General features: G+C 40.4%; 1 protein-coding gene across 9 annotated transcripts in view; it reads left to right on the top strand.

Moving 5' to 3' along the window:
- The window catches only part of shisal1b (shisa like 1b), a gene marked incomplete at its 3' end in the record, with an annotated part of 116,795 nt that overhangs the window by 67,897 nt on the left and 21,666 nt on the right, over positions 1–27,232 (top strand). For 3 of the 9 annotated variants that reach the window (XM_082539777.1, XM_082539775.1, XM_082539782.1), the window contains 2 exons: positions 5,148–5,416; positions 22,602–22,808. In XM_082539777.1, the coding sequence (XP_082395903.1) occupies positions 22,742–22,808 (67 nt within the window). In that variant the 5' untranslated portion in view covers positions 5,148–5,416; positions 22,602–22,741. Of the gene's footprint in view, positions 1–4,341; positions 4,357–4,781; positions 5,421–22,601; positions 22,809–27,232 lie in introns of those variants that run through there. The other 6 variants (XM_082539781.1, XM_082539780.1, XM_082539774.1 and 3 more) reach the window with 5 other exon arrangements.

Below are 27,232 nucleotides of genomic sequence, written 5' to 3'. Positions count from 1 at the left end.
AAATAGGCTATAACTAGCACCCTATTTTCTGTCTGATGTAATCAGACCACCACATTTGGTGGTTATCCTGCTTTCATATTTCATGCTAAAAAAACCAATTTCAACCCAGTTTCAGTATGATATTAGTGCTACTTTCCTTTCAGAGATGAGCAACACCATCTGGTTTGTGAGCTCTAGCATGGTTTTGTAAAACCCGGTTGCCTAATTTTTGTTTGGTGGTTGTGTGTCCTGTTTCATCCTATGTGTGTGTTTGACTGTGTGTATGTGTGTGAATTCAGCTGAAGAGGTTTTCGTTTCTCCTTCTAGAGATCATAATGCCTGAAAACTTCAGAGCTCTACATCAAACAGTTCTTTTTATTATAGATGGTAGGTGCCTTCACACAGTCCTGCTCGGGCTCCTCGAAAGCTCGTATCTCATCCTTTGAGCTTCCACCTTCCTGCCGGTGGTTGTGGGCAACGTCGTCCTGTTTTCATGAGTCATGTTCAAAAAATTTTCAACCCAATTTCATCACTCTCATTAATTTCATAAAACCCAATTATCTGCAAATTTTTCATCGCAAGCTCCCTTGTTGCAATAAAATGTGGAAGCTGCTCCTTGAAAAGAAAGTCCATGGAGTGTGTTAGTCAAACCCCCTCAGATGTGGTATCACTAGAAAGTCATTTTCTTGCTCTCAGTCCTTATAATACAAAGCTAAGTTGAAATAACACTCCTCCACCCCCCACCCCACCCTTTTTTTTTTTGAAGATTGGAAATCACTGTATCAGTATCAAATAGCCTCTAGGTTTAATGGTGGACCGTGTAAGCTGATCCTCTACATTTACAGAGCGTCCTAAAAAGATTCAAAGAAATCTGGAGCTTGGCTGAAAGGAAGGAAACCGAAGCTAGACAGAATAACTCGTATCATTTGATTCTTGCAGTTGAAGCGAGAGGGACACTGAACAGAAAAGGAAACTGCACCAGATAAATTAAATTCCACATGTAAGAGGGTACAGGTATGATGGGGGTGATGAACGCCTCCATGCTGATTATTATTGAGCCCAGTTGCATGGAAGGCAATTAAGGCCAGGAGCTTGTCGTGAATACAACCTGACACCTCGCTACGGTCACTGACGCTCTCTGAGTACCGTCCAGTGGATAGAGACCTGGAAGTGAAAGCACCTTTGTCAAACCGCTGCAAGAAAAAAATGATTGATCTATTTACAGAATAAAAGACTGCAGTGCATTGGCTGGTTGACTGACATTGCAGGCATTATTTTGTAACCAAGTGCCACCAGCAAACTATCCAAAGAGCTTCCTTGCTTTGCATTTATTTATCCAGCAATTGTTATGCTTTTTTATTTTACTTTTTTTTTTGTGATGGCATATTACTAGTTAACATCAGTTGCAACAAATGGCACATAAGATGGCATGCAGATGAATGCGGTGAAATAACCAGCGACACTTGCAAAGTCTATATCTCTCCCGTGCATACCACCTCCTCCTGGCTGAACATCATGCAGCCCAATCACCACACATCCTGCTTCAGGCGTCCACATAGGCTCATCCTCCCTTTCATAGGAGCTGGCAGTTATCACAGCTGCCTCCTCCGGCTGCATGTGGCCACGTGTCTGGGAGCAACACCCACCACTCTCAACAGCACAATACCCAAAGTGCTCAATAGGAGCACTTCTTGCTTACCCGGTCAACAGGCCAACGTGCAGCATCCACACGACGCGGCCATATGTTCATATCGTTCGACTCCCCGCTTTTGAGAAATCCTCCATCACTTCATCAGTGGTGTAACTGAGCGTTTCTGTCACTTTGCCTGTGGCGTGTTTGCCAGTATGACATTTTGACACTTTATCAACATAACTCAGAAAGCTGTTACGCTGTCCCCTGAATCACCTTTCACCGATGTCTGTGACCTGATTGATCCAACACTTCATGGGCGTATTGACCCAGTATGCACTGTACATGGGGACACACTTAAGCGCTGTGGCTGCCTTCACACAACAGGGACCAGCAAAGCTTAAAAGACAAGCAGAGTATCACAGAAACGGCACATTTTGCGACCGAGTTTTCAGTAACAAAATAATTTTGCCTTTACATATGACAATATATGCACACAACAAAACAAACACCTGTTACTTGTTTATTGTTTAGTGGCATAAAGCTGGGCTTGCCAAAATGTCCCTTGAACTGTAGTTTTGGTTGTCTGCTACTATCAAATATGAACGTGCCAAGAAATAGTTCAAAAATGATTCATATCCTCCTGAAAAATTGTTTTGATAATTGAAGTATTGTGGTTAAAAGAAAAACGTTACAGCATTTTTATTGCATGAACAATAAAACGAGGAACTGATGGAAACACATCTGAACACTGTTTGGAAGGCATTATTCTTTTTCCTTTATGTCAGAGACATCAAGATCATTTATTACTTTGATGGGCCGCCTCATCTTGAAGAATCTGTCTCAGCTTAGTGAACTGGCTATAACTAGGACCCAGTGTATCTGGATCCTAGACTGAGTCTTGCAATAAGCAGATATGTTCTGAACAGTGTTTCCACCCTTAAAACAACAAATGTTCTGGAGATGAGCACCTTCCTGTGGTTTGACATGTTTTTTCAGAAACCTGGTTGCCCGTGTTATATTTTATGTAAGCAGAGAGCCTCTAGGCTTGATGACTGTGGTTTGTCCTGTTTTCACATTTCAACCCATTTTCAACAGGGTTGAAAGTAAAGTTCTGATATTTAGATTTTCTTATACATAAGTGAACTATTAGAAACATGCATCAAATAATATGTCTAAACTGGAATTTATTTAAATTTCATCTTCTGTCCCTTGAAGTGGACATCAGATCTCGCTTGATCACAGAATGATATGACGGCTGAGTGAGGCACACAGGATTTCATTCAGAACTGTGGAAATTGAGTCAAGTTTTCGGGAGATGAGGTGGAGGAGGAGTGGGCATTAGAACAAGAAGGTGAAGGTTCAGACGGAGGGCATACCAGGTTTTGAGGAGCCTCACAGGACCAAAGTGACGACACCTAAAGTCCAGTATGGATAAGAAGTATTGTGTAAGCTAGAGCTCTGAAGATGTTTCTTGACCAATCCCACATGGAATCATATTTTTCACGGCAGCCTCTTTAACAGAGTTCCCACTTTCCAGTGGTCTTCCTTCTCTTCCTGCATATCAGTGACATGAAGATTATTTGAATCTGCCTCAACTTATTAAATAGGCTATAACTAGCACCCTATTTTCTGTCTGATGTAATCAGACCACCACATTTGGTGGTTATCCTGCTTTCATATTTCATGCTAAAAAAACCAATTTCAACCCAGTTTCAGTATGATATTAGTGCTACTTTCCTTTCAGAGATGAGCAACACCATCTGGTTTGTGAGCTCTAGCATGGTTTTGTAAAACTCGGTTGCCTAATTTTTGTTTGGTGGTTGTGTGTCCTGTTTCATCCTATGTGTGTGTTTGACTGTGTGTATGTGTGTGAATTCAGCTGAAGAGGTTTTCGTTTCTCCTTCTAGAGATCATAATGCCTGAAAACTTCAGAGCTCTACATCAAACAGTTCTTTTTATTATAGATGCTAGGTGCCTTCACACAGTCCTGCTCGGGCTCCTCGAAAGCTCGTATCTCATCCTTTGAGCTTCCACCTTCCTGCCGGTGGTTGTGGGCAACGTCGTCCTGTTTTCATGAGTCATGTTCAAAAAAATTTCAACCCAATTTCATCACTCTCATTAATTTCATAAAACCCAATTATCTGCAAATTTTTCATCGCAAGCTCCCTTGTTGCAATAAAATGTGGAAGCTGCTCCTTGAAAAGAAAGTCCATGGAGTGTGTTAGTCAAACCCCCTCAGATGTGGTATCACTAGAAAGCCCAGGATGTCCTCTTGTCAGTACAGTAAGGCTCAAATACATCGCATAAATTGTGCTTGAGGCAGAGCTCTCAAAGCATGTCCTCCCACAGAGGACAAGAATGAATGGCTGGGTCTTAGGAAGATATTGTGCCCATTATCAAGATGGCAAATTGCAATTGTAATTTGATGCATACTGAACCACCTTATTAACATTTTAATGCTAATGATGAGAATGTTGATGAATTAATTATCTTTAATGAATCTGTTAATATTTTAAAAAATATTTTAAAAGATGGAAACAGGAAGTGCATGGTCTTTTGCTAACTGGTGAGTTAAATAAATGTTTTGGTCTTTGTCTTCTTTCTTTTGCAGATGACTGATTATTTGTTTAAACATTAAGACTATAATGAAAAAGACAAACAAAAAACCCCAACGAAGCCCCACATTATCAATTTACTGCGTGATCCCGTGATTAATTGGATCTGTGATGACCGAGTTGAAAAAAGTAAAGTATTTTATTTATTCATCGGTTTATCTGTTCAAACCCAGAGATTTCAGTTATCATGTTGACTAATGACAATATTTGCATTATTACAAATGAGCTCTTTTCTTTTTTTTAGCCTTGTCAGTACAACTGACTGAATGCAGAGCAGTATCAGATGATGGAATCGTATATTAATCATGCAATTCTGTCTTCACGCAGTATATCAGTTAATTGCACATTTTCATTCTTTATACAGCCAAATTGGAGCGCTGTCTACCAAACATGCAGTTAGTTTGTGTATTGGTACTGTGTGTGTCCAAAATTAAACTGCAGAGCATTCTTTGTCAACAGAGTAACCTCTGGACAAGCGATGTTTAGAGAGAGGAGATTAGATTAACGCTTGCTCGGGCGCTAATAAATCTGGAGTCATGAATAGAGAGGGAGATTATGCGCGAAGGAGAGAGGAAGTAGAAGAGAGGGGATTTTCTTAAAAAAAAAAGCACAAAACTGCTAGTAATTTCACCCATGAGAGAAGTTGAGCAGAGAACTAACAGGAAGTCTTCTCCCTCAAGAGGAAACCAAGTGTTGTTACTGTAAAAACAGCTGACCTCGTGCCTTTCTGTCGGGAAGGAATGCACGCAGAGGAGACAGACAGAGAGATAAACAGGAATCATACAGTACAGAAGATCACCCTCCAGTGCAGACGCACGGGCTCTCTCTCTCGCTCCCTCCCTCTCTCACTTTTTCTCTCACTCGCCCACTTAGTATCATTTCATCTCTCTCTCCCTCTCTCTCTCTCACCACACTCTCAGTCGCTGAGCTCTAACGGATGGGGATACACCGCCAAGGAGGACTTAGGGGTGAGAAGTGTGTGTTTCTTCTCTTCTCTGGTGTGTTTTCGTTCTCTTCCGCCTGGCTTCCCTCATGAGCTGTTAATTCCAGCCCTGGTCCTGAGGATGAGGAGGATCTGTTTGTGAGGAAGACGCAACAAAGGAAGAGAGAACAAGGAGCAACAGGGTGGCAAATTCTGCAAGCGGGAGTGAGCAAAAAGATCTTTTCTTTTTCTCCAGGCTCAAGCAAGGTTGGTAAGGGAAGCTTCTTGTTATTGAAATAAACAGTGTCTGCTATTATTGTTCTATGTCTATTACTTAGTTTCATTTCTAACAAGACATATTCAAAATATTTCCCTCCCTCCCTTAGAGCTTCAGTTAACTGTCCCTGCAGAGCATTTTTCTAAATTGAGAACATTTTATTTTTTTAAAAGTGCCTAGAAACATTTGAGTCATATTTCTTTCTAATAAAGCAAGTCCCCAGGTTGGATACTCAAGTGTCACTACAGGTCAAAACTACTGTGTAATTTCCCCAAGGCATACAGTACAATTCTCAGGTGGAGTCTCCCGTTAGCAAGGTGGCGGAGACTGAGCTTCAGGAAAAGGCGAGGACAGCTCGCTCTCATCGCCACTCCTCAGCTGTCACTTTACACAGGAGGCAATTAAGCGGGATTGGCAGCTGACGCTGCCGGTAACTTAGAAACAGGCGTGTGGGAGACACATGGTGGCACACGATAGGATTTAGAGGAGGAAGGAGCAGTGGAGGAAGGAGATTCCTTTTGTTCGTTCACACAAAATCCTGCTCCTCTGTGAAAAATCCTGCTCTCGCCTGGGTGTCTGAAACCTGGCCCACAGGCAGCAGTTGCGAGCTTTTATGATTTTGCTCAACAGTGAACATTGTTCAAGTGTGTTTACTCTTAAGGGTATGTGCGTAGACAGAGTGCGCGTGCTATGTGTGTGGACTGGATGTATTGAGTCTCTCAAGTGAGCCCTCACCTTTCATTTCCATGAGTGGAAGAAATTATTCAGTCAAACAAAAGAAGCAGAAAAATTATTTTCATAAACACAACACCTCCCTTCCAAATATTGTGATTACTCTGTGAATCATTGGGTACCTTTGGGTAATTTCTGTACCCTAAGAATGAGCAGTTTCATAATTTGCATAAATAAATAGGCTCCCCAAGGACTCTGGCTTTGTTTAGCTTTTGCTTACTTACAATATATGACTGAAAAGTATATGACTGCTCACTATTTGTCACAAAACCTTCTTGCTGCTGTTTTCCGGCACTTATAGAAGAAGTGTGCCTTCAGATGCAAAGGTTGGTCTCTGTCTGGTGGCAACAAAGGGGCTCTGATGGAGGCTTAAGGGAGCCGATGAGCCATGAAGTTTGTTAAATATTCGCCGTTGGGTTTGATGGGCAGTTTGATTAAAAATGTATTCTGGGAAGACGCCAGGGAACAAAGTATTGTGTTCACAGTGTAAACACAGGTGGAGGCATGAAAGTGCAGTTGGTCTGGACTGTGCGTGTATGTGCTTTGACACAAAAGGAGGGCTGTTGCATCAGCCAAAGTCTACCTTATATTCATTTCAGTGACAGGAAAGCGGTGTGTTTATATAGAAACCCCTAAAGTGAAACATTTTGCTCTTAAAAAGGATTGCCCAGCAGCACACTAGAGCTTTGTGTTTAGTCCTGGACTTCACATGTTTGCGTCACTCACACACAGTCTCCTCCACAGGCAGGACAGGACATAACCATGACCGTCAGTCATTACTTGAGCACAATTTCCTCTGTCACCTTGTCTCAAGCGCACCCCGCCACTCCACAGGGACAGCCATGCTGAGTCCATCGGTGACCAGCTGACTGTCCCAACTCAGAAAAGTCATTGACATTGAAAGGGTACTGATGCGTGCATGCTGCGTACAGTATACACACTCTTATCTCACCAAGGCATATACTTGAATACACACATCCGTGCACAAACGTAGACACACACATACATGCGCTCACATCAGCAGAGGTGGAGCCAGCAGAGGCGTCGTGACCACTGGCTTGGCAGGAGCCCTCAAGGTGAAAATTTTTAGTGAGGAGCATTTCAAATTCAGAACAGATGATCAGACCGGCGTTGAAACTGCAGAGTAGCTGGCGGCACCAGATGCAGACAATCTTTTGGCAGAGGAAGAGTTTTTGGTGCCTGAGTCTCAGACATAAAAAGTCAGAGGCGCTGAGCTGAAATTAATACAACTGTGGTTATCACCGTGTTACGGACGCTGGTTCTTATCGCGGTCCAGATGAGGCACAAAGCCTCAGGTATACGACCGTCCTCACAGCACACGTAATCCAGCCATGTATCTAGACATAACAGAGTGCAGACAGAGAAGGTTATTTAGAAGTAAACACAGAGTCAAACGCCGTTTCAGAGTCTCTCTCTGGTCATTACGAAATTGATGTTTATTTCCCACTAAACAGAAGACAGCTTTGAACATTGAGCACTGAGCATAAAATACGGGGTAATATTTACTTAATATAAGCCAAGAAGCTACTTACCAGTTCTTTGCCATTAATTCAGTTCAATTCAGTTTTATTTCTGTAGCGCCAAATCACAACAAGAGACGCTTCACGGAGCTTTATATTGTAAAGTAATGACCCTAAAATAATTGAGAAAAGTATACAGAATGTCACAATTTAAACTCAATAATAAATCTTATTCGAATATCTTCTAATTGCTTCCCACATCCTGAATTCCAAAATAGACATATTCTGAATGTGCAAAGACAAAAAAACAGCAAAAAAAACTCTGAAGTGAACAACACAGACGCACAAAGAAGCACCACTCTAGGTTTACAGGCAACTGTAACAGCTTGTCATGAACTACGGGTCAAAAAAAGAAGCTGTCCTGCACAGTTAGGACAATGTTCATTATTTTGTAATTGCTATGTTTGATAAAACAACAGCAAAATTAAAAAAGAGTAAATGGGACTGATTGAAACTTACCTTAGTTAAGCTGTGGTCACAAAAGAAAAAAAATGAAAAGAAAAACTTTCACTGGTAGTTTCAGCTGTGAGTTAGATCAACCCTATCCCTCTTACTCTTTGAAGTAACTTCAATGTTTGCGTTAACACTGAGGTGAATTTCCGTTATACTTTTCTTGCTAAAGGGCAGCTACAAACCACATCACTGCCAATTTACAAACCACATTGTTGCCTGTTTGACATTTGTGGGCAGAACACTCTGCAGGTGGAAGTGGCCACATGAAGCGCACACACAGGCCACAAAAAATAAAATAAGAATGGGGGAAAAAAGGTTTATTTTCACACTGTATGTTTATGTAAAAAGTTACAGTTTTACTGTTAAGCAATGATGATTATAATCCCTGATTTAACTTGTTGAATACTTTGTCCAAACGCACCCAAGCATCACATTTTTATATTTTAGAAGCTGTCTTGATATTTTTGCCTCGACGGTTAAACGATTACCAAATTGTTAGTAGTAAATGTGAATACTGCTTGCGAGACGGTCTGTCTTTATTTCACTGAGAATTTAGTAGAGCCAATTTTAATGTTAGAGTGATGTGCACACAATCCTTTCATTAGAAGTCAAATTACATTCTGACTGTAGGCCAATCTTACCGCACTTTCAACCCAAAGGAACTTCTGACCACATCATTCAGGTACGCTCGAGCATGAAAATCCCTTTGGACATTTTCTTCTGGTTTTGATTGGCTACTATTTGAATCATTTCACTTCAGTGGTATTTAAAATTAAATACGGCTTTTAAAAAAACACCTAACCCAAAACACTGATCTACTTTTTACTTGCACGCTGAAAACAACAAAGACTTCGATCTGATGTTCCAAGTGGACTCGATGCCCTTATCCACTACACACCCTGCAAAAAAGAAAAAAAAATCACGAACATTTTCCAGCTGTGAGTTTAACTGATTAATATTGCAAACAGCATGCAGCAGTAGCAGCCAAATAATTACACTGTCCAACCCAAAATAAACAGCAACACGTAGTCACTCTGTGAGCTCAGAAATGTCTTGTTTTCCAAACTGTGGTGCAGAAAACTGCATTTATTTGGTTAATCCGGTCTGTCATCGATAAATGTCTCTGCATGATTTACGCCGAGTTCCCCTGCCCCGTTTTGCCTCTGTGTATGTGTGCACAGTGTTTTTATGTATGTTTTATCTCCACATTCATTTGTTTTTGTGCGCTTGTTAGTAAGACAGTGTGTACCGTATGCATGTATACGTTTCTACAGCTGAGTGAGTAACAACATAACTGAGCCCTTGCATGTCCGACTTCCCCTCCATATCAGAATCCACTGATATGCAGGGGAGATAATAATCACCACTGAGATAATAAGCAGAGGCCTTTAGGGCAAAACATGGCCTGTGCTCATCAACTGTATGCATTCACTTTCCCTCTGTGTGGCCCCTGTTTTACTTCACTTCTGTAACAATGCCAAGGGCGGAAAGCCAGAAGTCTTATTATATTACTGCTAATATTAGTAGCTTGCTTGTAACTATCTGCATCCCGATCCCTTTATGTGGACATAAACATGCACTTTTTTACTTGTATGCATAGGTGCAACTGGCAAAATGGCCCATTAAACATTTATCATTATCTATAAGCACTAATATGAAGGGGTGAGTTTAGTTTTTTTCCTTCACATTTGTGCTTTGCTTTGAGGTCTGTTGCTCTGTATTGTTTTTTGTCTTTTCCTCCCTCAAGGGGGGTGGGGGCGTTTGGCATCAGGAAGGCATTTCCTCTTTTTTTTCAGCAGCTTCTGAAATTAGAGGCTGAAAGAATAATCGAATAAGAGACAAGCTGTTGAAATTCAGAAGCAGGTTCACCCAGTGGCTGTTTTGAATATTAATGCAGTGTTTGCTCTGTGTATGTGAGTGTATCTCCGGTCAACACAAAAGGGAAGAAAGAAATCACATTAATGCAGACTCCTTTGAGCATTAATCCAGCTGAAACAGTTAAATCATAGATGAGTGATACTTCACAGGAGAATAAAGGAATACTTGGGGAAATCAGAGGTTGGGAAAATATTAACTTGAGCAGAGTCATTATTCAAATTAGTATCTGTGCATGTTTATTCCTGTACATAAAGAATAGCCAGAATTTTTATATTGTAATATTGTCAGTCTGTGACACCTTAGTTGAGGGTTTGCAGTATAGATATTTATATATCCTTTGGCTTTTAAACTCATCATATAATATGATAACTAAAAAAAAAAATTGTGTCACCAGTCTGATGTCTGATCATCGATTAAACAATGGACATCACACCACCGAGTAAACATCTGTGTATTTTTTTTAATTAGCACTTGCATCCCTGCAGCCACAGTGACCTTTGAGCACATTCCCATGCGTTCATCTTTTAACATTTGCTCCAATTTTAAAGAAATTCCCTCAAGATTTTTAAGAGATATTAAATTCACAATAATGGGAAGATCTTTGGTATGAGTGGACAAAAGAAAAACAACCTCGGACCGCAGCTCTCATTCTCAGAGGTAATCTTAATATTGACTTATTGACATTTATGCATGACCTCATACTTCTCAGTAATTGGTGCAGCAGCATCTGACCTCTGACCTTGCTCTTGTGCTTTAACTAAAGCACATGGATGCTTCATCGACTTGAGTTTAACCTCCAGTTCAGCCTCTCCACCGCATCAACCGTGGATCAGTGTTATTACGTGACTAATAACAAGTGGAAACCTGTGGTGATCAACATCTTTCCACGTAAATCTGTGTTGTTATTTGATTACAATGTGTGATCCAGTGTATCATAAACCTGAGGGGAAGCTTAGTCAGTGAAATCAAACGTAATCTACTCAAAACCTAATCACCAGCAGATCATTTAGAGATTTTGCGAACAAAACCATGTGTATTTACTTCCACTTGAGGTGCGATGATTTTAAATTACTGCACTCCAGCAACTTTCGGCGAGCACAGTAAATATAAGATAAGAGAGGCTCTGTGTCTTTACGCACTGTGCCTATGCTGTCATATAAAAGCACATGTTATTTCACAGTGTTGTAAATAAGCAGCAGAGAGAGGAAACTCTTAGAGAGTTCAGACAGAAAGAAAACAAAACGGAGCTGCATGGGAAAAAAAATCTTAGTAAATGTGTGACACGGGGAACCAAAACCCCGTTTGAGAGCAGCGAAGAAATTTGGTTTAGGAGCATATTAAAAATAACTTGCAAGTGCAAGTTGTTGTTGTCATGCACTCAGTTGTTTTTCCTTTGCAGACACACAGCTTTTTATTTCTACTGTGGTAGGAATCCTGCAGTTTTAATGACGGCACCAGGTTTGAGTCCTGGTACAAATCTACATTTTCCTCACCTCATAATAGGAATCACCCCAAATAATTGGGGAAATGGAGAGCAGTGAAGTCTCCTGCTCTTAACAGCCTCCATATGTAACCGTATGCCTGCCTGACCTCCCTTCCTCAGAGGTGTTACAGGAAGAGGGAGCAGCTGTGAGAGACAGCTGCGATGCGATTGGAGTGAACAAAGGGTTAAACGCTCAATTCAGACGCTTACAGATGATAACAGAGCCAGAGGTGCAGAAGAGCCTCTGTCACTTTGGCTCAACCATGCAGGAAAGAGAAAAAGCTTTTATCACCAGATAAAATGAGCGTGTTGAAGTAATGGTATATAAATTCATCAGTGTCAACGAGAAGTGGCAGATAAGGAGACTGACAACAGCTGAGCACACAATTTCTGGATTATGCGCACTTTGATCTCACAAAACAGTAACCTTTCTCATTGACATTAGTTGAAGGATGAAATAATGTCAAAGTGCACATATATAAAGAGCTAAATTTAACCTCCAAGTTTAGATGTAATTTTTTTATGTGTTTGTGTGTGTGGGGAGGATTGGTAAAGCATTACTTAAAGTAAATGTGTTTTTTTTGCAGGATTTCCTGTAACACGTGGACTTCTAAAGGTCTTTTCTACTCCAACTGAGCACTCAAAGTGTTTTTAAAAAAATATACAACATGTCTCATTCACCAAGTCACACAGACATTCATACTAACATTTTTTCTATACCTAAGCACTTTGTTTAACATTCATGTACATACTCACAGTCACTTGCATGCAATGGGGGCAACTCAGGGTTCACTGTCTTGCTAAAGAATGCTTTGACATGCAGACTTGAGTAGCCTGGGAAATCCTATCCTGACTGGTAGACCACAGCTACACACACCTTTTAATTTTTAAAAGGTACATGCAACAAAATCCTCAAACAATACCCCCATTATAAAAATGCCATTCCGTCAAATAGATCATCATTTTTATAAAGGCACTGGGACGGCCACACTAAAAAATGACAGACTGGGTCCTCGGCGAGAGTATTCATGTGCAAATCTTTACTGTAGGTCATCCTTACTCAATGCCTTCCTTTTGGTTTGCCTTTTAACTTGTGGCGGTCCATATTGTTAAAAAAGAGAATATAAGCGATGCCGCCTTTTGTTACTAAGCAGAAAATGCATGAATATGGATTAAGAGGTGTGTGTCTGCGGGAGATTGGGCTTTGTTTCTAAAGTCAGCTACCACTGAGCCAGGGGCTTTTAAGAAAATGTCACGCAACCAATGCGTGTGTAAACATTTGTCTGTGTTGTAGCATCAAACATGGTGCATATGTGCTCACCGTGCTGGCAGACATTACACGCTATATAAAGCCTAAGTATAATCCATGAGTCATTATGGCTCAAATGACTGTAATTTTTAATTCACCACGATATATAATGCTTCACTATAATCCTTCTCGCCAATAATGACGAATATATTTAAATAAGCTTGATCGCACCCGCCATATTATCAGTGAACAGCAGCAGGTAACTCTTCATTCTGATAATAAATCCATTCACAGTCTCAGGAAATCAGTTCAACAGAAGCGTTTTGCAGACGTGTCGGGGCTTTTAGCACAAACTTATAATATTAGAGCTTTGAGTTGAACTCAAATGGCATTTAGGGAGCACTTCAGGACATAGTAGGAAGTTATTATTCACAAAAATCTGCCAAACGTATGCAACCTGAGGTGAGTTCATTCTATGTGGGTCAAAAGCAGGACAGCCTCATTAATGAGGTGTAATATCACTACGATGGCCAGTCAACCAACACTTCCAATAACGATCGCTGGAGCGGTTCACAAACCGTTTCTTGCGGTTTAAGATTTTTCTAACAGGCTATATAAACTGGCTGCCAAAACACCATTAGCATTTGGAAGGGAAGCAGTGGGGAGTATTATCCATTCTCATCTGAGGTATTCTTGGCCACACTATGTGAAGGTGTGCATGACCACTGCCCTCTGCGACCTCCAGGTGATTTACAGTGTATCTGTAATGGCTATTTTGGGGTGAAGTCGCATGGGCTTTGACCTCTTAAGACTTTTGCTTGTGGGGGTTATCTGAGGGTAAAACTACACAGCAAAATCTCCAGTGTTAAATTAACATTGGAGAGTGTCTATATGGGTCCACACCTCTGAGTGTTAAATACAACACTGTTGAGTGTTAAATTAACACTTTTGACAGTGTTATATGTTTAAAAGTAACTTAGTCAGTTTTGAAGATTAACAATGGCTAACACTGAGCAGTGCTGATTTTCTAACACTGGAATATTTCTAACATTTTGAGTTATTTTCCAGTGTTAGAAAATCAGCACTGCTCAGTGTTAGCCATTGTTAATCTTCAAAACTGACTAAGTTACTTTTAAACATATAACACTGTCAAAAGTGTTAATTTAACACTCAACAGTGTTGTATTTAACACTCAGAGGTGTGGACCCATATAGACACTCTCCAGTGTTAATTTAACACTGGAGATTTTGCTGTGTACCCACTTCGTTAAGTTCAGTGTGCTACTTTTGGATCTGACGCGACTGTAAAAGTCACTGAGGATTAGTGATATTTTCAGGCAGTGTAGGTTTACACGGGCAACCAAAACTTGTAAAGTAGCTGGGTTTATTGAATGCCGTTGAGTCATTGAGTCCGTAATCTTCTGTTTAAAAATCACATGGACTACGAATGGTTCCAACAATGTGCACGGAAATATGTTAGTAAACATTAGCAAACCTTGAGTTTGTGTCTTTACCATTTATCACCATCACACATGGAACAAAAGTGCCAGCTTTAGGGCTAGTGTTGCCTCTTTGTCATTTTGGTCTGTGTAATTAATGCAGGCCAAAGGGACACAGCAAAGTGATATTTTTATATTTGTCATAACTTTCTGCTTCATTTTTTGAAATTCCCACTGGGATATTTGTCTGCAAGTAGGAGCTATTTTAAATCCAGGGTCAGGCGGATGATGATGGTGGGGAGCACTTCCAACGAAAAAAAAAAAAAGGGAAAGAGCCCAGAGTGGGGTGTTTAAAACAAATCCAAACAAACAATGCTGGCTATTGTCTGGGAGATACTGCCGTGTCAGTCTGCATCAGAGACACCGAAAAATTCCCCAGGATATGTCTCCCAAATCCCAGAGCCAAACAAGTCCAGTTATTCTGCATGAGTCACAGTCTCGCTACCAAAGAAAACTGAATGCGAGTGCCAAAGCGCGGATGCGTTGACAGATGAGGACTTTGCTGCCTGCTGGCGGCTCTGAACCTTGATGGAACGGCAAGTGTTGGGAGCTGCTGCAGAACAATTCCTGGAAGGCGTTCTGTGGCCTTGAAAGTGATTTAAGGGTGACAGCTACTGTATCTCTGTGACATTTAGCAGTCAAACTCAAGAACACCCAGTCCTCTGAGTCGCTTGATGAAACCCAAATTCTCAAAGCTATAGCGGCAGCAAACTCAAATCAAAAAGAAAGTCTGAAACTGATCCCCGCTGTAGTTATTATTATTATTTCTTGTTGAAAAAAAAAAGATGAAATATGTCAAACGTTAGAGAAGATATTAAACAAACAAAAGCGGCACGTTAAAAGCATAATAACTGATTGAAAAACTTTGTGAAAGACACCAAGCACTGCAGCTGCTTTTCTTATTATGCAATAAAGGTTTTATGAGTCGATGCTTAACCTTAAGCGTTCAGTCCCTTCCAAATGCAGCATCAAGTGAGCTGGATTCATTCATACTGCATCACATAGAAACAAGGTCTTTGTTGTGATCTGCGTTATGTTAGATGAGGTTCCAAGAATTCTCATCCCCCCTGCTGACTTCGAGACCTTGATTGTATAATGAATTCAACTTATTAGACTCCAGTAGCTGTCTCATTAGTTCCCTCTCCCTCTCTCCGTGCATATATTTATTGCCCCGCCAAAATTATTTGTGAGAGAATCGCCCTGTTAAATTCCCATTTGGTGCAGAGGAGACCTTTTTTCCTGTGAGTTAGGGTTTCCCAGATTTCCCAAGTGCTTAAATGTACACTAATTAGCCTTTTCTGTGTTGTTTTTCTATTTTGTGTGACTAAAGCTTAAGAAAAAGTATCACATTCCTTTTCTCCAACCTCCAAAGTTGTGATATTAGTTGTTTATTCAACTTGAGATGTGGCTGGAGCAGTGTCGCGAGAAGCACTGAGCAGTGATCAGATGTGTTTGGAGCCACTGCTGGGGGAGGTTAATTTCCAGATGGATGCTGATATTGCCTTCCTCAGAAATACCAGCCAGAAGTCTTTCTATCTACAGTAGATTAGCTCAACAATATAATGCGGTGCTGCCGTTTCTGCCAGGCGCTATGAAACTTTAAAAGCAAGTTGAATTATAATTCTAGTTATACTGATGGGGGAGGGGGTGTTCAGACAAATACCTCTGTTATTTTCCAATCTTGCTTTGTAATTCAAATTGATGATATATTAAGGGTGTGAGATAAAGTGAACGTAGAAGGCAGAATGGTTTCCATCAACATGACAGCTCTCAGCAGGTAGATGCACTGTGTGCCTCCACAGACACTAGCTTGATTACAGTTGTTCTCTCATCTTCTGCTTGTGTTATGCTAACAAACCATTACCAAGTCAGAAACAGAAACAGACCACCCATGCAGCAAGCTAGGTGCACTTCACAATAGCCGAGGTTATTATGCTGCCGTATCGACCAAACTCTCCACAACAAGCCCTATGGCAACACTGCTGTTTTCCCTCCCTTAGCATATTTAAGGATTTTAAGTATTCATTTCCTGTCCACCACATTGTGGGTGGTAATTACTACAGGCTACACTCTTCCTTATGTCCTCTGTGACGTTAAGGTCTCCCAGGCAACATCCAGGCTTTAGACGAAAACATGTTGCTGCCGCCTTTGGGCTTTATTTAGAATATTTGACCTGGAAAATTTATTCAGGTGACGGCTCATGTAAACCGAAGAAGAAACTCTGTTCATCAGTCAAATTCATATCTGCAGACCCGGAGCTCAAAATGACACAGCACAAATAAGCTCTTATTGCTCTGATCACTTTGTAATAAAAAGGCGTCAGATCAAAAAAAAGAAAAAGGCTCCTGAGAGAGGATTATGGGTAGTTGTGTGAAACGCACTTGATTGATGAATCAAAAACAACCTTGTTGCTAATGTGACGCTTGCTGTGTAACTGTAATTTTTTTTTATGTTTATTTCAACCTCTTGTGATTTATTGAAAGATATATTTAGGATCACAAACAGAAGATGATGGAGAAACTTGTCCTTTTATCTTGGTCGACTGGTTTACGTTACAAAATTAGAGCCACTGGGAGAAGCTGCTTTCATAACTGCTTTCAAGACCATAACACTAAATGTCATGCTTCACTTTAGGTATTTAGATCCATCGTTCAGTACTGTTAAAGATGCGAGCAGCAATCTGAAATGCTGTCTGCAGCATCTCCCCAAACATACACTAAAAACCTCTCTTTTCATTCCTGAGGTCTGTCCTGGGTAGATAACTCTATGCTGAAGCAGGAAAAGTTATGTTTTATAATAGGAGATTTATCAATATATACATTTTGATGGACGACTGGGCTTTTTAGCTGCAAGCTTTAACATATCAGGACATAATCCAAAAAATGACAACATCAGATGTTGTAAAAAACAGAAAAAGCACCTTTAGCAGCGTTAACTCGAGTTAATCATTTTGTGTATGACTTCGATAGTCTCTTTTTCTTTTGTTCCACTCTTCTGTACAATGTAGAGACAGGCCATTGAAAAATATCGGTGTAGTACTTTGACTCTTTTTGTAGCCATTTTGTTGTACATTTTTTGCTGTTCTTAGTGTCATCATACACTTTTTCCCAAGCTTTAACTATTAGACAGATGGTCTGCTATTTGACTCTAAAGCATCGTGCTTGATAGTTGGTATGAAGTGTTGTTGTGGATATGCTGTGTTATGCTTTCAGTAAACATGGTAAACATCAGTAAACATGAATTAAGGCCAGACTTCTCCACTTTGGTCTTGTTCCAGAAGTCTAGAGATTTGTTTAGATGCAACTATTTGCTCTATTCCACTTGTACCTACTCAACTCGGCTTAACTTTACTCAGTTTTTAGGGTTTTCTATTAGGTGGCAGTACCTTATATCAGGTACTTCCTTAGTGTCTGCATGGCCGGGGTTCCAAGTGAGCTGACCCAATCCAAAATTGTGACGTCAGCAGACTGCAACCCACCGATTGGACAGTCAATGGTGTCACTCGATGAGTTGTGAGAGCGTCTTCTTCACAAAAATCAAAACTGCTATTTTTGAAACTGGCTGCACAAAGATCAGCACCATGGTCCCCGAGTGTGACAAAAAGCAACGCCTGGACGTCCTCCATTGTTGTGTCGCATGCAAATGACATCACACGATTGACGTTTACGTTTCATGACATGTCCTGTACTTCATCTGAGGTTATATTTATCTAATCTTATGTCCTTATACGTAAAACCTTAAAACTGAAAGAGGATGCAATTTCTTTCCTGCGGACTGATTTTACGAGCAAAGGCGGTTGAGGTTTATCTTTTTTATGCATTGTGAATTAAAAGTACTTTGTACTACTTTTTTTTTTTTTTTAAACTTTAAAACTGCCCTTAAGTAAATAAATAAATATCCCAGACTACTGTTATCCTCTAAGGACAGTTTTTCTTTTATCATCAGCTGTGTCACATCTTGTACATGTTCACCAGTCATTGCTTTTAATGACTTAGACTGCCACTCCTTACTCACTGATGCTGCACACAGTTCAGTCCTCTGTGCCAATGACAATCATTAGATCACAGCTCTAAATCTCCTGACATGGGCTCATGTCCTAATGGAGCACTGTCGGGCTTCTGAGTGAAGCTCTAATGCCATCAAACGTGAACGAAATCCAATTTATTATGATGATAGTCCAAGGGAGCATCAATTAGGTAGAGGGCTGCAACAGAATGTATTTGGACGCAAGCCCATCTGCAGACCCACAGTCACTTAGCTATTGCTCACTCTTCCCCTTGTGTGAAGTGGGAGTCTCATCTCTAAACTGTACTTCACTGCGGATGCTCATGTGTTTTAGGGTGATTGATAATGCACATTAACATGGATTAAGAGCAAGGAAAGTAAGAGAGAGTGCATTTACTCTTATAATGAGACACAGAGGGCGAATAAATATCCAACTACTATCACCCATGGAAGAAAAAGGTTATGTGAATACTCAGAAAGACAGGCCTAAATGTTTAGTCTAAAAATAAAGTTAAGCTGTAGAGAGGAAGAAAGCGAGAGAGAGAGAGAGAGAGAATTATAATGTCGAGATTTTGCCTTTACAAACTTGAAAGCTTCTCAGATAAGGGACACTGCAGGCCAAAATAAATAAATAATGACTTTTAGAAAGCATAATAACATGTCGCATACTTTAAAGTTAATGTTTGAACAAAAATAAGACTCGGACAAGGATGTTCTTGAGACAGGCCCCGCTTATCGCTGTGTGTAATCTTCAAATAGCCCAAAAATCTTCCACTGCGCTCTTCCTCATCAAACTTCTGACAGATTTGGGTCTCCTGCTGTGTTGTGATGAAAAGTGTGCTGCTAGCTTCGCAGTGGTTACTGCAGCAATTGGTCACTTAATATTTGCTTCTGTTCTCAGCGAGTAATGAGGAACACGCAGGCAGATAAATGAAATCTACATGCTTTTTCGTAGAAATACAGTGTTTCCCCTCAGAGCAGCTTTCACATTTACTCAGAGAGTGGGTGTTTCCATGGCCTTTATGTATATTTTAGTTTGATTTGAGACACAGCAAGTATCGAAACCCTCCATCTGTGTCGTGTGTCTGTTAGGCTGAACAGTTTGTTCTATTTTAAGTCCCAGGGAGCTATGCACTGTGTGCTGTGCTGTGTGTGCCTGTATACGTGCACTCCTGTGTATTTACAGTACATACTCTGCTTCACTACCATCAGACTCATTACACAAACCCTTGAACATTTACGTCTTCGCAAACAAGCCGTGCGCCGTGATGCTCTGAACCTTGCCCTTTTATAGCCTGCGTAGGGAGCAGGGTGACTCCATGTGACAATACAGGAAAACAAGTAATGTATATAAAAGACCACAGCAGTGAGTTGGTTGTGAGGAGTGGGTTTAGAAAGGATGGGAATCCCTCGTTATACTTTACATGCTGTCATCTGACAGTACACTAAAGCTTTCACCAGAAATAAAAAGACTGGAAAAAAATATATGAAATGCCACTCTAACAAGTCTCCCGGGACCCCCGTTGCCTGGCTTTCTGAAGAAGGAACAGCTTTTCAGATCAAAAAATGCTTTAAAAGACTTTGACAGAAAAAGCTTGCTGTGCTTCACTTGCAGCTCACAGTCTGTCCATGTGGTCCACAGTAACTTCATTGTATATTGGAAGGGTTATGCACAGCATTTATTCCTTGATCTGGGATTGAAACCATTTAACACATAGGAGACGGGGCGGCACCTGTGACAGAGAGTGGGATTCTCCACAGTGTTTGCACAGCTTTAATTTCTTCTAAAATATTTGTTTAGCCTCTGTAGCTCAGTTTGGGAGCCTGATATGTTTCTCAATAGCGCATGACCTCACACTCACATGCTTACATGCCATATTTATAGAAAGCAATAGGTTGTGTCTCAGCGAGATAAAGATAATTGTATGTCTTATTAAGGTTATGGTTTATCCAGCCTGGAATAGGAGCGTATGTCTTCTTAAGGATAGAGTCTACATTTGAGTCTAATCGTATTGCTGCTCCTCTTGAGTGTGTGTCCATGTATGCAATTCAAGACAGCAGGCATTTTCTCACCTCTAATCACGTGAGATTTTTATCACTTGAGGAAAAAAATTCTCTTTTTGTGCCATTAGCAGAACTCGTGTGACCTGCTGGGGAAAAACATCTTTTCCTCTCTTATTAACGTTGGATGCTTGTTAACTGGTGTAGGCTATCATCCTGCTGCCAGTACTGGCGTTGCCTCCCATTTTTAAGTCTGTTAAGGTCAACAGCAATTTGGATAAAGGCTAGGTATTTTAATCTGACGAATCTCTCTGCCCTCAGGTTACTTTGAGGTTTCGGTTTTTCATGAATGGCTTTGGATAAAATCTTAAGCTCTGGACCTGTGAAAGGCCTCTAATATCTGAGGCCTGCATTTTCCGCTTTTACAGCTCCGTAAAACTGACAAACTGACCTGACAGCTTTGCTGCTTTCTGCATCAATTGCCCGAGTGTGCAAAAAGGCGTTAAAGGTGTAAAAATTGCCAAATGCTATTTACTCCACAGCCAGCCCGTTTCATCCTCACTCTGTGATCCATTGTGTACCAGCTGCAAAACAGGCCGTGCCATTGTAAGCAATCAACTTACAGCACATTTTCAAAATTGACGTATCTCTACATAATTTTCTCAGTGAGTTTTTGGTTTAAAAATAAGGGAGCTGAAAGATTTGTGCAAAATATTCCACAGCACATGTTGACGTCTTTATTTGACTACCAAAGCTGAAAAATATTCTGTTTACTTGAAAAATTACAACATAATAACATAATAACATTTAATTAATTGATGCTATTCAACTTTCAAAGACCAGAATGGAAATCTGGAACGAATGTTGAGCATTAGTCTGCACAAACATTACCTCACTGTGAACCCACTCATCGGCAGATGTGGCTACTCGTGTAAACTCTTGACCAAAAAACAGAAACATAGCTTGTTTCTGACCTCTAGCACTTTTTAAATCTGACCTGGTGAACGTTGTCTGCATATTTCTGATAAATAATTTTTGGCTCGTAGGCAGTGCCCCACCACTAGCACCATTTCTCTTCTGACTGTGTGCTCATGTGAAAGAAACGAAACTTTCCAGTCGCCCTCCAAATGGAGCTGTATCTGCGCCATACTTCGGAGTGTCACCAAAACAGCTCGAGAAAAAAGTCGGAGGTTGGTGATGCAACATTAGACTGGCTTTGATCCACCAATAAACTGAATTCTTTTTATGACAGGAACACTGATGGGCCTTCTACACCCTTGTTGTTGCTCTCTTTCCTTAGTTTCTCCTTCTCTGTCAGCCTCTGTCAGGTCCTCAATAATTTAGGAGCCGAGCTTGTAATATTTTCCAACTAGCTCGTGCAGAAGAAGACTCTTAAGTTTCTCGGCACATACACGCAGCTAAAGCAATCTATGATCCTGGTACATGTTTGAATGAAGTTTACATTCAGAAAAATGGGATCTTATAGGTTCGGGGAGCAAATAATGGGTGTTTTTATGCGAAATTTGCAAATGGCTCGTATATAAATGATCAGCAACATCAACTTAAACGAATGCACAGAGAGATACTATTTCTGTGCACATAATGAGGCTATTAAAGCAATAAATAAAAAATAAAAAAAAACAGAAACAAGTGTGCCTAAGCGAAATGTACTGCCACCCCATTAATCTTACTTATCATCAGTAGAGGGATGACTACAGCGAAGCTTCGAATGGTGATAATGTGCAAGAGGAATTCACGAACCCCCACAATGCATCACTTACAAGCAAAGTGCTCCACAGCAGCTCTGCAATCACAAAACTTTACACTGTGCTGAAAGAGCAGATTCTGTGCAATTCATTAAATATTTGCTCTACTTAGAGCACCGTACTTTTAATGCATGATATGTGCAGTTTTTCCTTACTGCAACGCATAGCTTATAGAGTTGCATAACTAAGACATCTAGTTTAAGATGTTCTTTTAATCTCTCAAAAAAAAGTCAGTTTTATTAGAATCAACTAAAAAAATGACAACAATTTCAGCTCAGGGAAGTATACATATTCATGATTATCGCTATAATTTACCATGACTTATAGACAAGAAAAAGCAAGCATGGAACAACTTTTGGCCCCAGTGTTGTCAGAGTGCCAGTTTCAATTAAACCGAATGCCCAAGCGGTCCTGTTATGTAAGCCTTAGGACAGATTTCGGGAAAGGCATCATGGACGCTCACTGCCAGACAAGCTGTCCACACAGTTGGATGGAACTTCCAGAAATCCAAATCAAATATCTTAATCTTTTCTCTCTCTCCCCCCCCCCGCTTGTCTTGTTCCCATTAGGAGCCCTGAGTCTAAGAAGCAGCCATGTGAGAGAAGCTGTCAGCGAGCAGAGGATGCCCACGTCCAGCTAAAGCAGCCCTTCCCCCCCCTCTCTCCCCACCCTCCTGCTCCCTCCCTTCTTCCCACATGAGGACAAGAAGATGACTATCTCCAGCCGGCAGTCCTTCAATGTCCTGACGGTCATCTTCCTCCTACTGTCCACTGCAGGTCTGTGAATTTTAGTCCTAGCCTGTTTTTGAGTCTGTTTATCTGTTCCTCTGCAGACACTCAAATCAGAGTTTCAGGTAGTGCTGCTGACATTACACATGCCCTCAGTTTCTACAAACTTTGGATTTCCCCCAAAATATAGGTGTCAGTCCTTTGCATGAGAAGCCACTGCAGTGTTATAAACTGAATTCAGGGAACAGAAAGACTGATGTTGCCATGTGATGGCCAGAAGTCGAGTCAGACACATTTAACATTTGGGTGCTTTCAAACATTTACTGCCAAGAACTTACTTTTATTTGGCAGGAAACGCACTGAACCTTAGGGTGCTCTCTAAATGAGGCCAAGCAGCGTAAACTGTAAAAGAGAGCATATTATAACCCCAGAAGCTACAAAGCAAAGAACCCAGCCAACACATATCTCTTAGATATAAAACACACATTATGCAGAAGAAAAAAAAATATGCCGACTCAAGTTTGAAAATGACAAAACAGGGAGGAGGAGGAGGATGAATAGCGAGAGCGAGAAATCAGCGCTATGGCTGGCAGGGCCAAGCAGCAGGTTGAAAACCCATAACAACCAAAAGAGTCAACAGTGAGTTATTTATGTTATTGCCCTCCTCACTCAACATCCATCTTTAGTTTGAAAATGGCCATCCTCGTGTTCCCAGAAAAATGCATCAAACCCAAGGACCGATGATTACAACTACAAAGCAAATTGTGTACAGCACAGCTTTGAATGCTGAATGAGTGCCAGAAATGACAAATAAAACCCAAATTTTACTGACTTAGGTAGTAATGTACAAGGAAATACAACACTAAACAATCTCTGCAATGATTTATGATTTGTTTTGCGTTACACAAGGTTATGCAATTATGCTACATATCTATGTAAGTGATCACTGTAAGTGAATAGAATAGAATAGAATAGGCTTCAGCTTTATTGTCATTGCACATGTCACAGGTACAAGGCAACGAAATGCAGTTTGCATCCATCCAGAAGTGCTTTAGCCTGATATAGATATATTACAAATAATATAGATATGTAAGTATATTACAGAAATGGGTCTATTATGGTATGTTATAATGTACACGGTATGAAGGTATGTTATAACTATAAGTATGCACAGGCTGTAGTGAATACAAGCTATGAACAGGATATAAATATGAAAAACTATACAGAATATGAAATAAAAAAATACAGAAATATGAGATATGCAGTTATACAGAAATGTGAACTATGCAGGTTATAAAAAGTTGTAGAATTAAAAATTATCGTATGTACAGAATGATTATTTACACAGAATTATACAGTAGTGCAGTTAAGATAAGTGAGATATGTGGATAATTTCTACAGAGGCTATATAAAGTGCTAGTGGTTGTGAGTGGTGGTTCAGTCCATGTTATTATTGTGTGTATGAGGGTACAGTTGTCCATTGTGTGTGTGTGTGTGTAGGTGGTTGTGGGTGTTTGTATGTCCAGTCCATGTGTTTAATGTGAGTCAGATGTCAGGAGGCAGAGTTCGGGAGTCTGACAGCTGTGGGGAAGAAGCTGTTCCAGTACCTGGTGGTCTTAGTCCGGAGGCTCCTGTAGCGCCTCCCAGAGGGCAGGAGAGTGAAGAGTCCATGTGATGGGTGACTGGGGTCTTTGATGATTTTCCCAGCCCTTTTCAGACACCGCTTCCTGTAGATGTCCTTTATGGCAGGAAGTGGTGCTCCAGCGATGCGCTGGGCAGTTTTCACAACCCTCTGCAACGCCTTCCGGTCCGAGGCAGAGCAGTTCCCGTACCAAACTGTTATACAGTTGGTCAGGATGCTCTCGATGGTGCAGTGATGTTGGAGTTAACACTAAAGACTAGACAACAGAATAACTTTAAATTGTAAACTGAAAATGTAATTGTGTCTCAGTATATTTACCATCATGAAAATATTGATAATAACTCATTATCATCAAATTATCCTGATAATCAAAGTGCAACTATTTTATTAAAAAAAAAAAGGCAGATTGATATTAAGCTTAAAATTATTTTTTATTTTTTTATTTTTCATCAAAGCTGTTTTTCATGCTTGACTAAGAAGAGGTAGAAAAGCCTATCGTGGATTTGGTTTAACACTGCTGACACAGAGACGGACAGACTGTGAGTGAATAGCAGACAAACTAACCAAAGGCAAAGATAATAGCACCAAGAAGGTGCACACAGTGTATTGTACTTAGCTAAAGAAAAAGGATGCGCACATTACATTTACAGCTTACCAAAGATCTGAGTGAATGGGTTACTCGTGAGCAAAAATCATTTTGTCTTCTTTGTCGAGGATCACCGAATGAAACCTTTATGTTTCAGAACAAAGACAAACTGCAGATGCGAGCGCAGTTATGGATAAAAAAAAGTGATGGGTGAGCACTGACTGATGTTTTGATGTTGTGTGTTTGCACTGCTGAGAGAGAGAGAGAGCCACAGCCGTTTTCAGACCACAGGCAGTAAACAAACTGTAGTTCAGGAGCCAAGCTGTTAACTGTATCCTAAACTTCAAGAGGTGTTAATGAAATTAAGCAGGTGGGTGTGTTTACAACGGTATCGCTTCCAGAAGCAGCTGTTGTTCATTTGAGAAGCCAGAGACTGCCGATGAACTTGTCTGTTTCCAGTTGTGCATCATTAGAGAATTTTATACTCCACTTACAGTGTGAAGGGCCTCTGTTTCTTTATTACCAGGTTACTAACCCTCAGCCGCTGACCTTCTTCTTTTAAAGGGCATAAAAACATGAGCATACTGCAGAACTTTTTCATGGATTAACCGACTTGTATTGTCAATGCAAGGGTCAAATGAAGAGCTTCCTTTCACTGCTGAAGAAGCCATCCTTGACTTTTAATTCTACCGTGCCCTTCAGTAGTGTTTCATTTTACAGCCTCTCCTGCTGAAATTAGCATCGCTGAAGCGAAGATGGCCAGCAAGCTCATTATAACCTGAAAGAGGTCTCTTTCAAATGCTGATCTGTCTTGGCCTGAGATGAGTGAAAGACTTCTATCACACTGCCTGCACAAGTGGACCTTGAACTAAATCACAGCCGAAACACTTTAACTGACAACACAGTCATATTTTTTGGGCTCATAAAAGGAAGCACATATGAGAAGGATAAATAAGCTACAATAAAAACATCAAACTAAGCTCAGTGCACTTCACATGGAGTGATATCATTTCAATTTGTGATTCAGCTGAGAATTATCAATCAAAGCCAAACAAGAATACACGGTGCCAGAGTGATTCTGCAAGCAAGTACAGAAATGCTGATATGAATTAAATCACAGTAAAACGCAGTTTTACATCAATGAAGCCTAAAAATCTGACAGCACTGGCGTCTTACACTTTAGTGTGGCTGTAACTAATAATGGTTTTAGAATTGCTTGTTTCAGAGGATGAACTAAGGTGCTGCTGAGTCTCAGTAGATCCATAAGAATTATTTTAGACTTTGAATCATATGCAGTTACTTCAGCAGAGTCCCAGAATAAAATTGTGGAGCTGGAAATGAACAATAGATTTCCTGTTAGATACATAAAACATTGTCACATAATCCCTCTATCGGAGACTGCAAAGAAATATAAAAGTGAACTGCACGATGATGCATGCTTCAGTGCATTCTGTATATTTGTCACTATTCTGGCTTCCAGTGCTTATAGGCATTTTGAGAACTTTATGTATAGTTTTGGACAGGTCATAGGCTGTTTTAAATGGCTGTGAAACAATGAATATGTCAAACAGGCATGATTATCAGCTTTATAAATAGATAGGTTATTTATTATTATTAGAGTTTGGTTTGCAATTCTTGTGATTTTTTTCTTTTACTTGATCCTTACTGGTTGCCAGAATCCATCTTGGAAACATTATTATTTCCCCCCACGAGACAGTAACACATTCACTTTCCCCTAAAGCTGCAGGGACTCGTAAGCGTAGTTCTGGCTGAATGCAAATAAGCCAGAGGACTGCATGAAGCTGCATAAAGAACTGACTGTTTCCACCCGTATGGCTTCATCTGCCCAAATGACTGGTTATACTTTTCAGGATGACTTTGGCTTTGATTAATTTCTGTTCAGATTTCTGAAATTTACCCCATTTTACTGAAATTCTTTTTTTAAGTCATGTATTGTGTATGTGCAGAACAAAAACTGCATTAAAAAAACACAACCTATGATACTGTACTGTGAGTTAAATAAAAGTGAAACCGGTCCAAGATTAAACAACAGTGTTTAAAACCATATAGTTAGGTGGCACCAGGTTCACAGTGAAACTCTTTGTTCACCTATAAATAGAATGACAAAATAGAAAAACACTCAGACACACAATCACAAAAAACAGAGGGGATCCTTCTTTTGGAGGGAGGATGAAGCGAGGCGGTCAGCCTAGGGGAAGCAGCGTGCTATATACTCATTTTGTC

This window comes from Aulonocara stuartgranti (assembly GCF_965226115.1).
Source record: "Aulonocara stuartgranti genome assembly, chromosome: 7".
NCBI classification, from domain to species: Eukaryota; Metazoa; Chordata; class Actinopteri; order Cichliformes; family Cichlidae; genus Aulonocara; species Aulonocara stuartgranti.
This window is presented reverse-complemented; position numbering and strand designations above follow the sequence as displayed.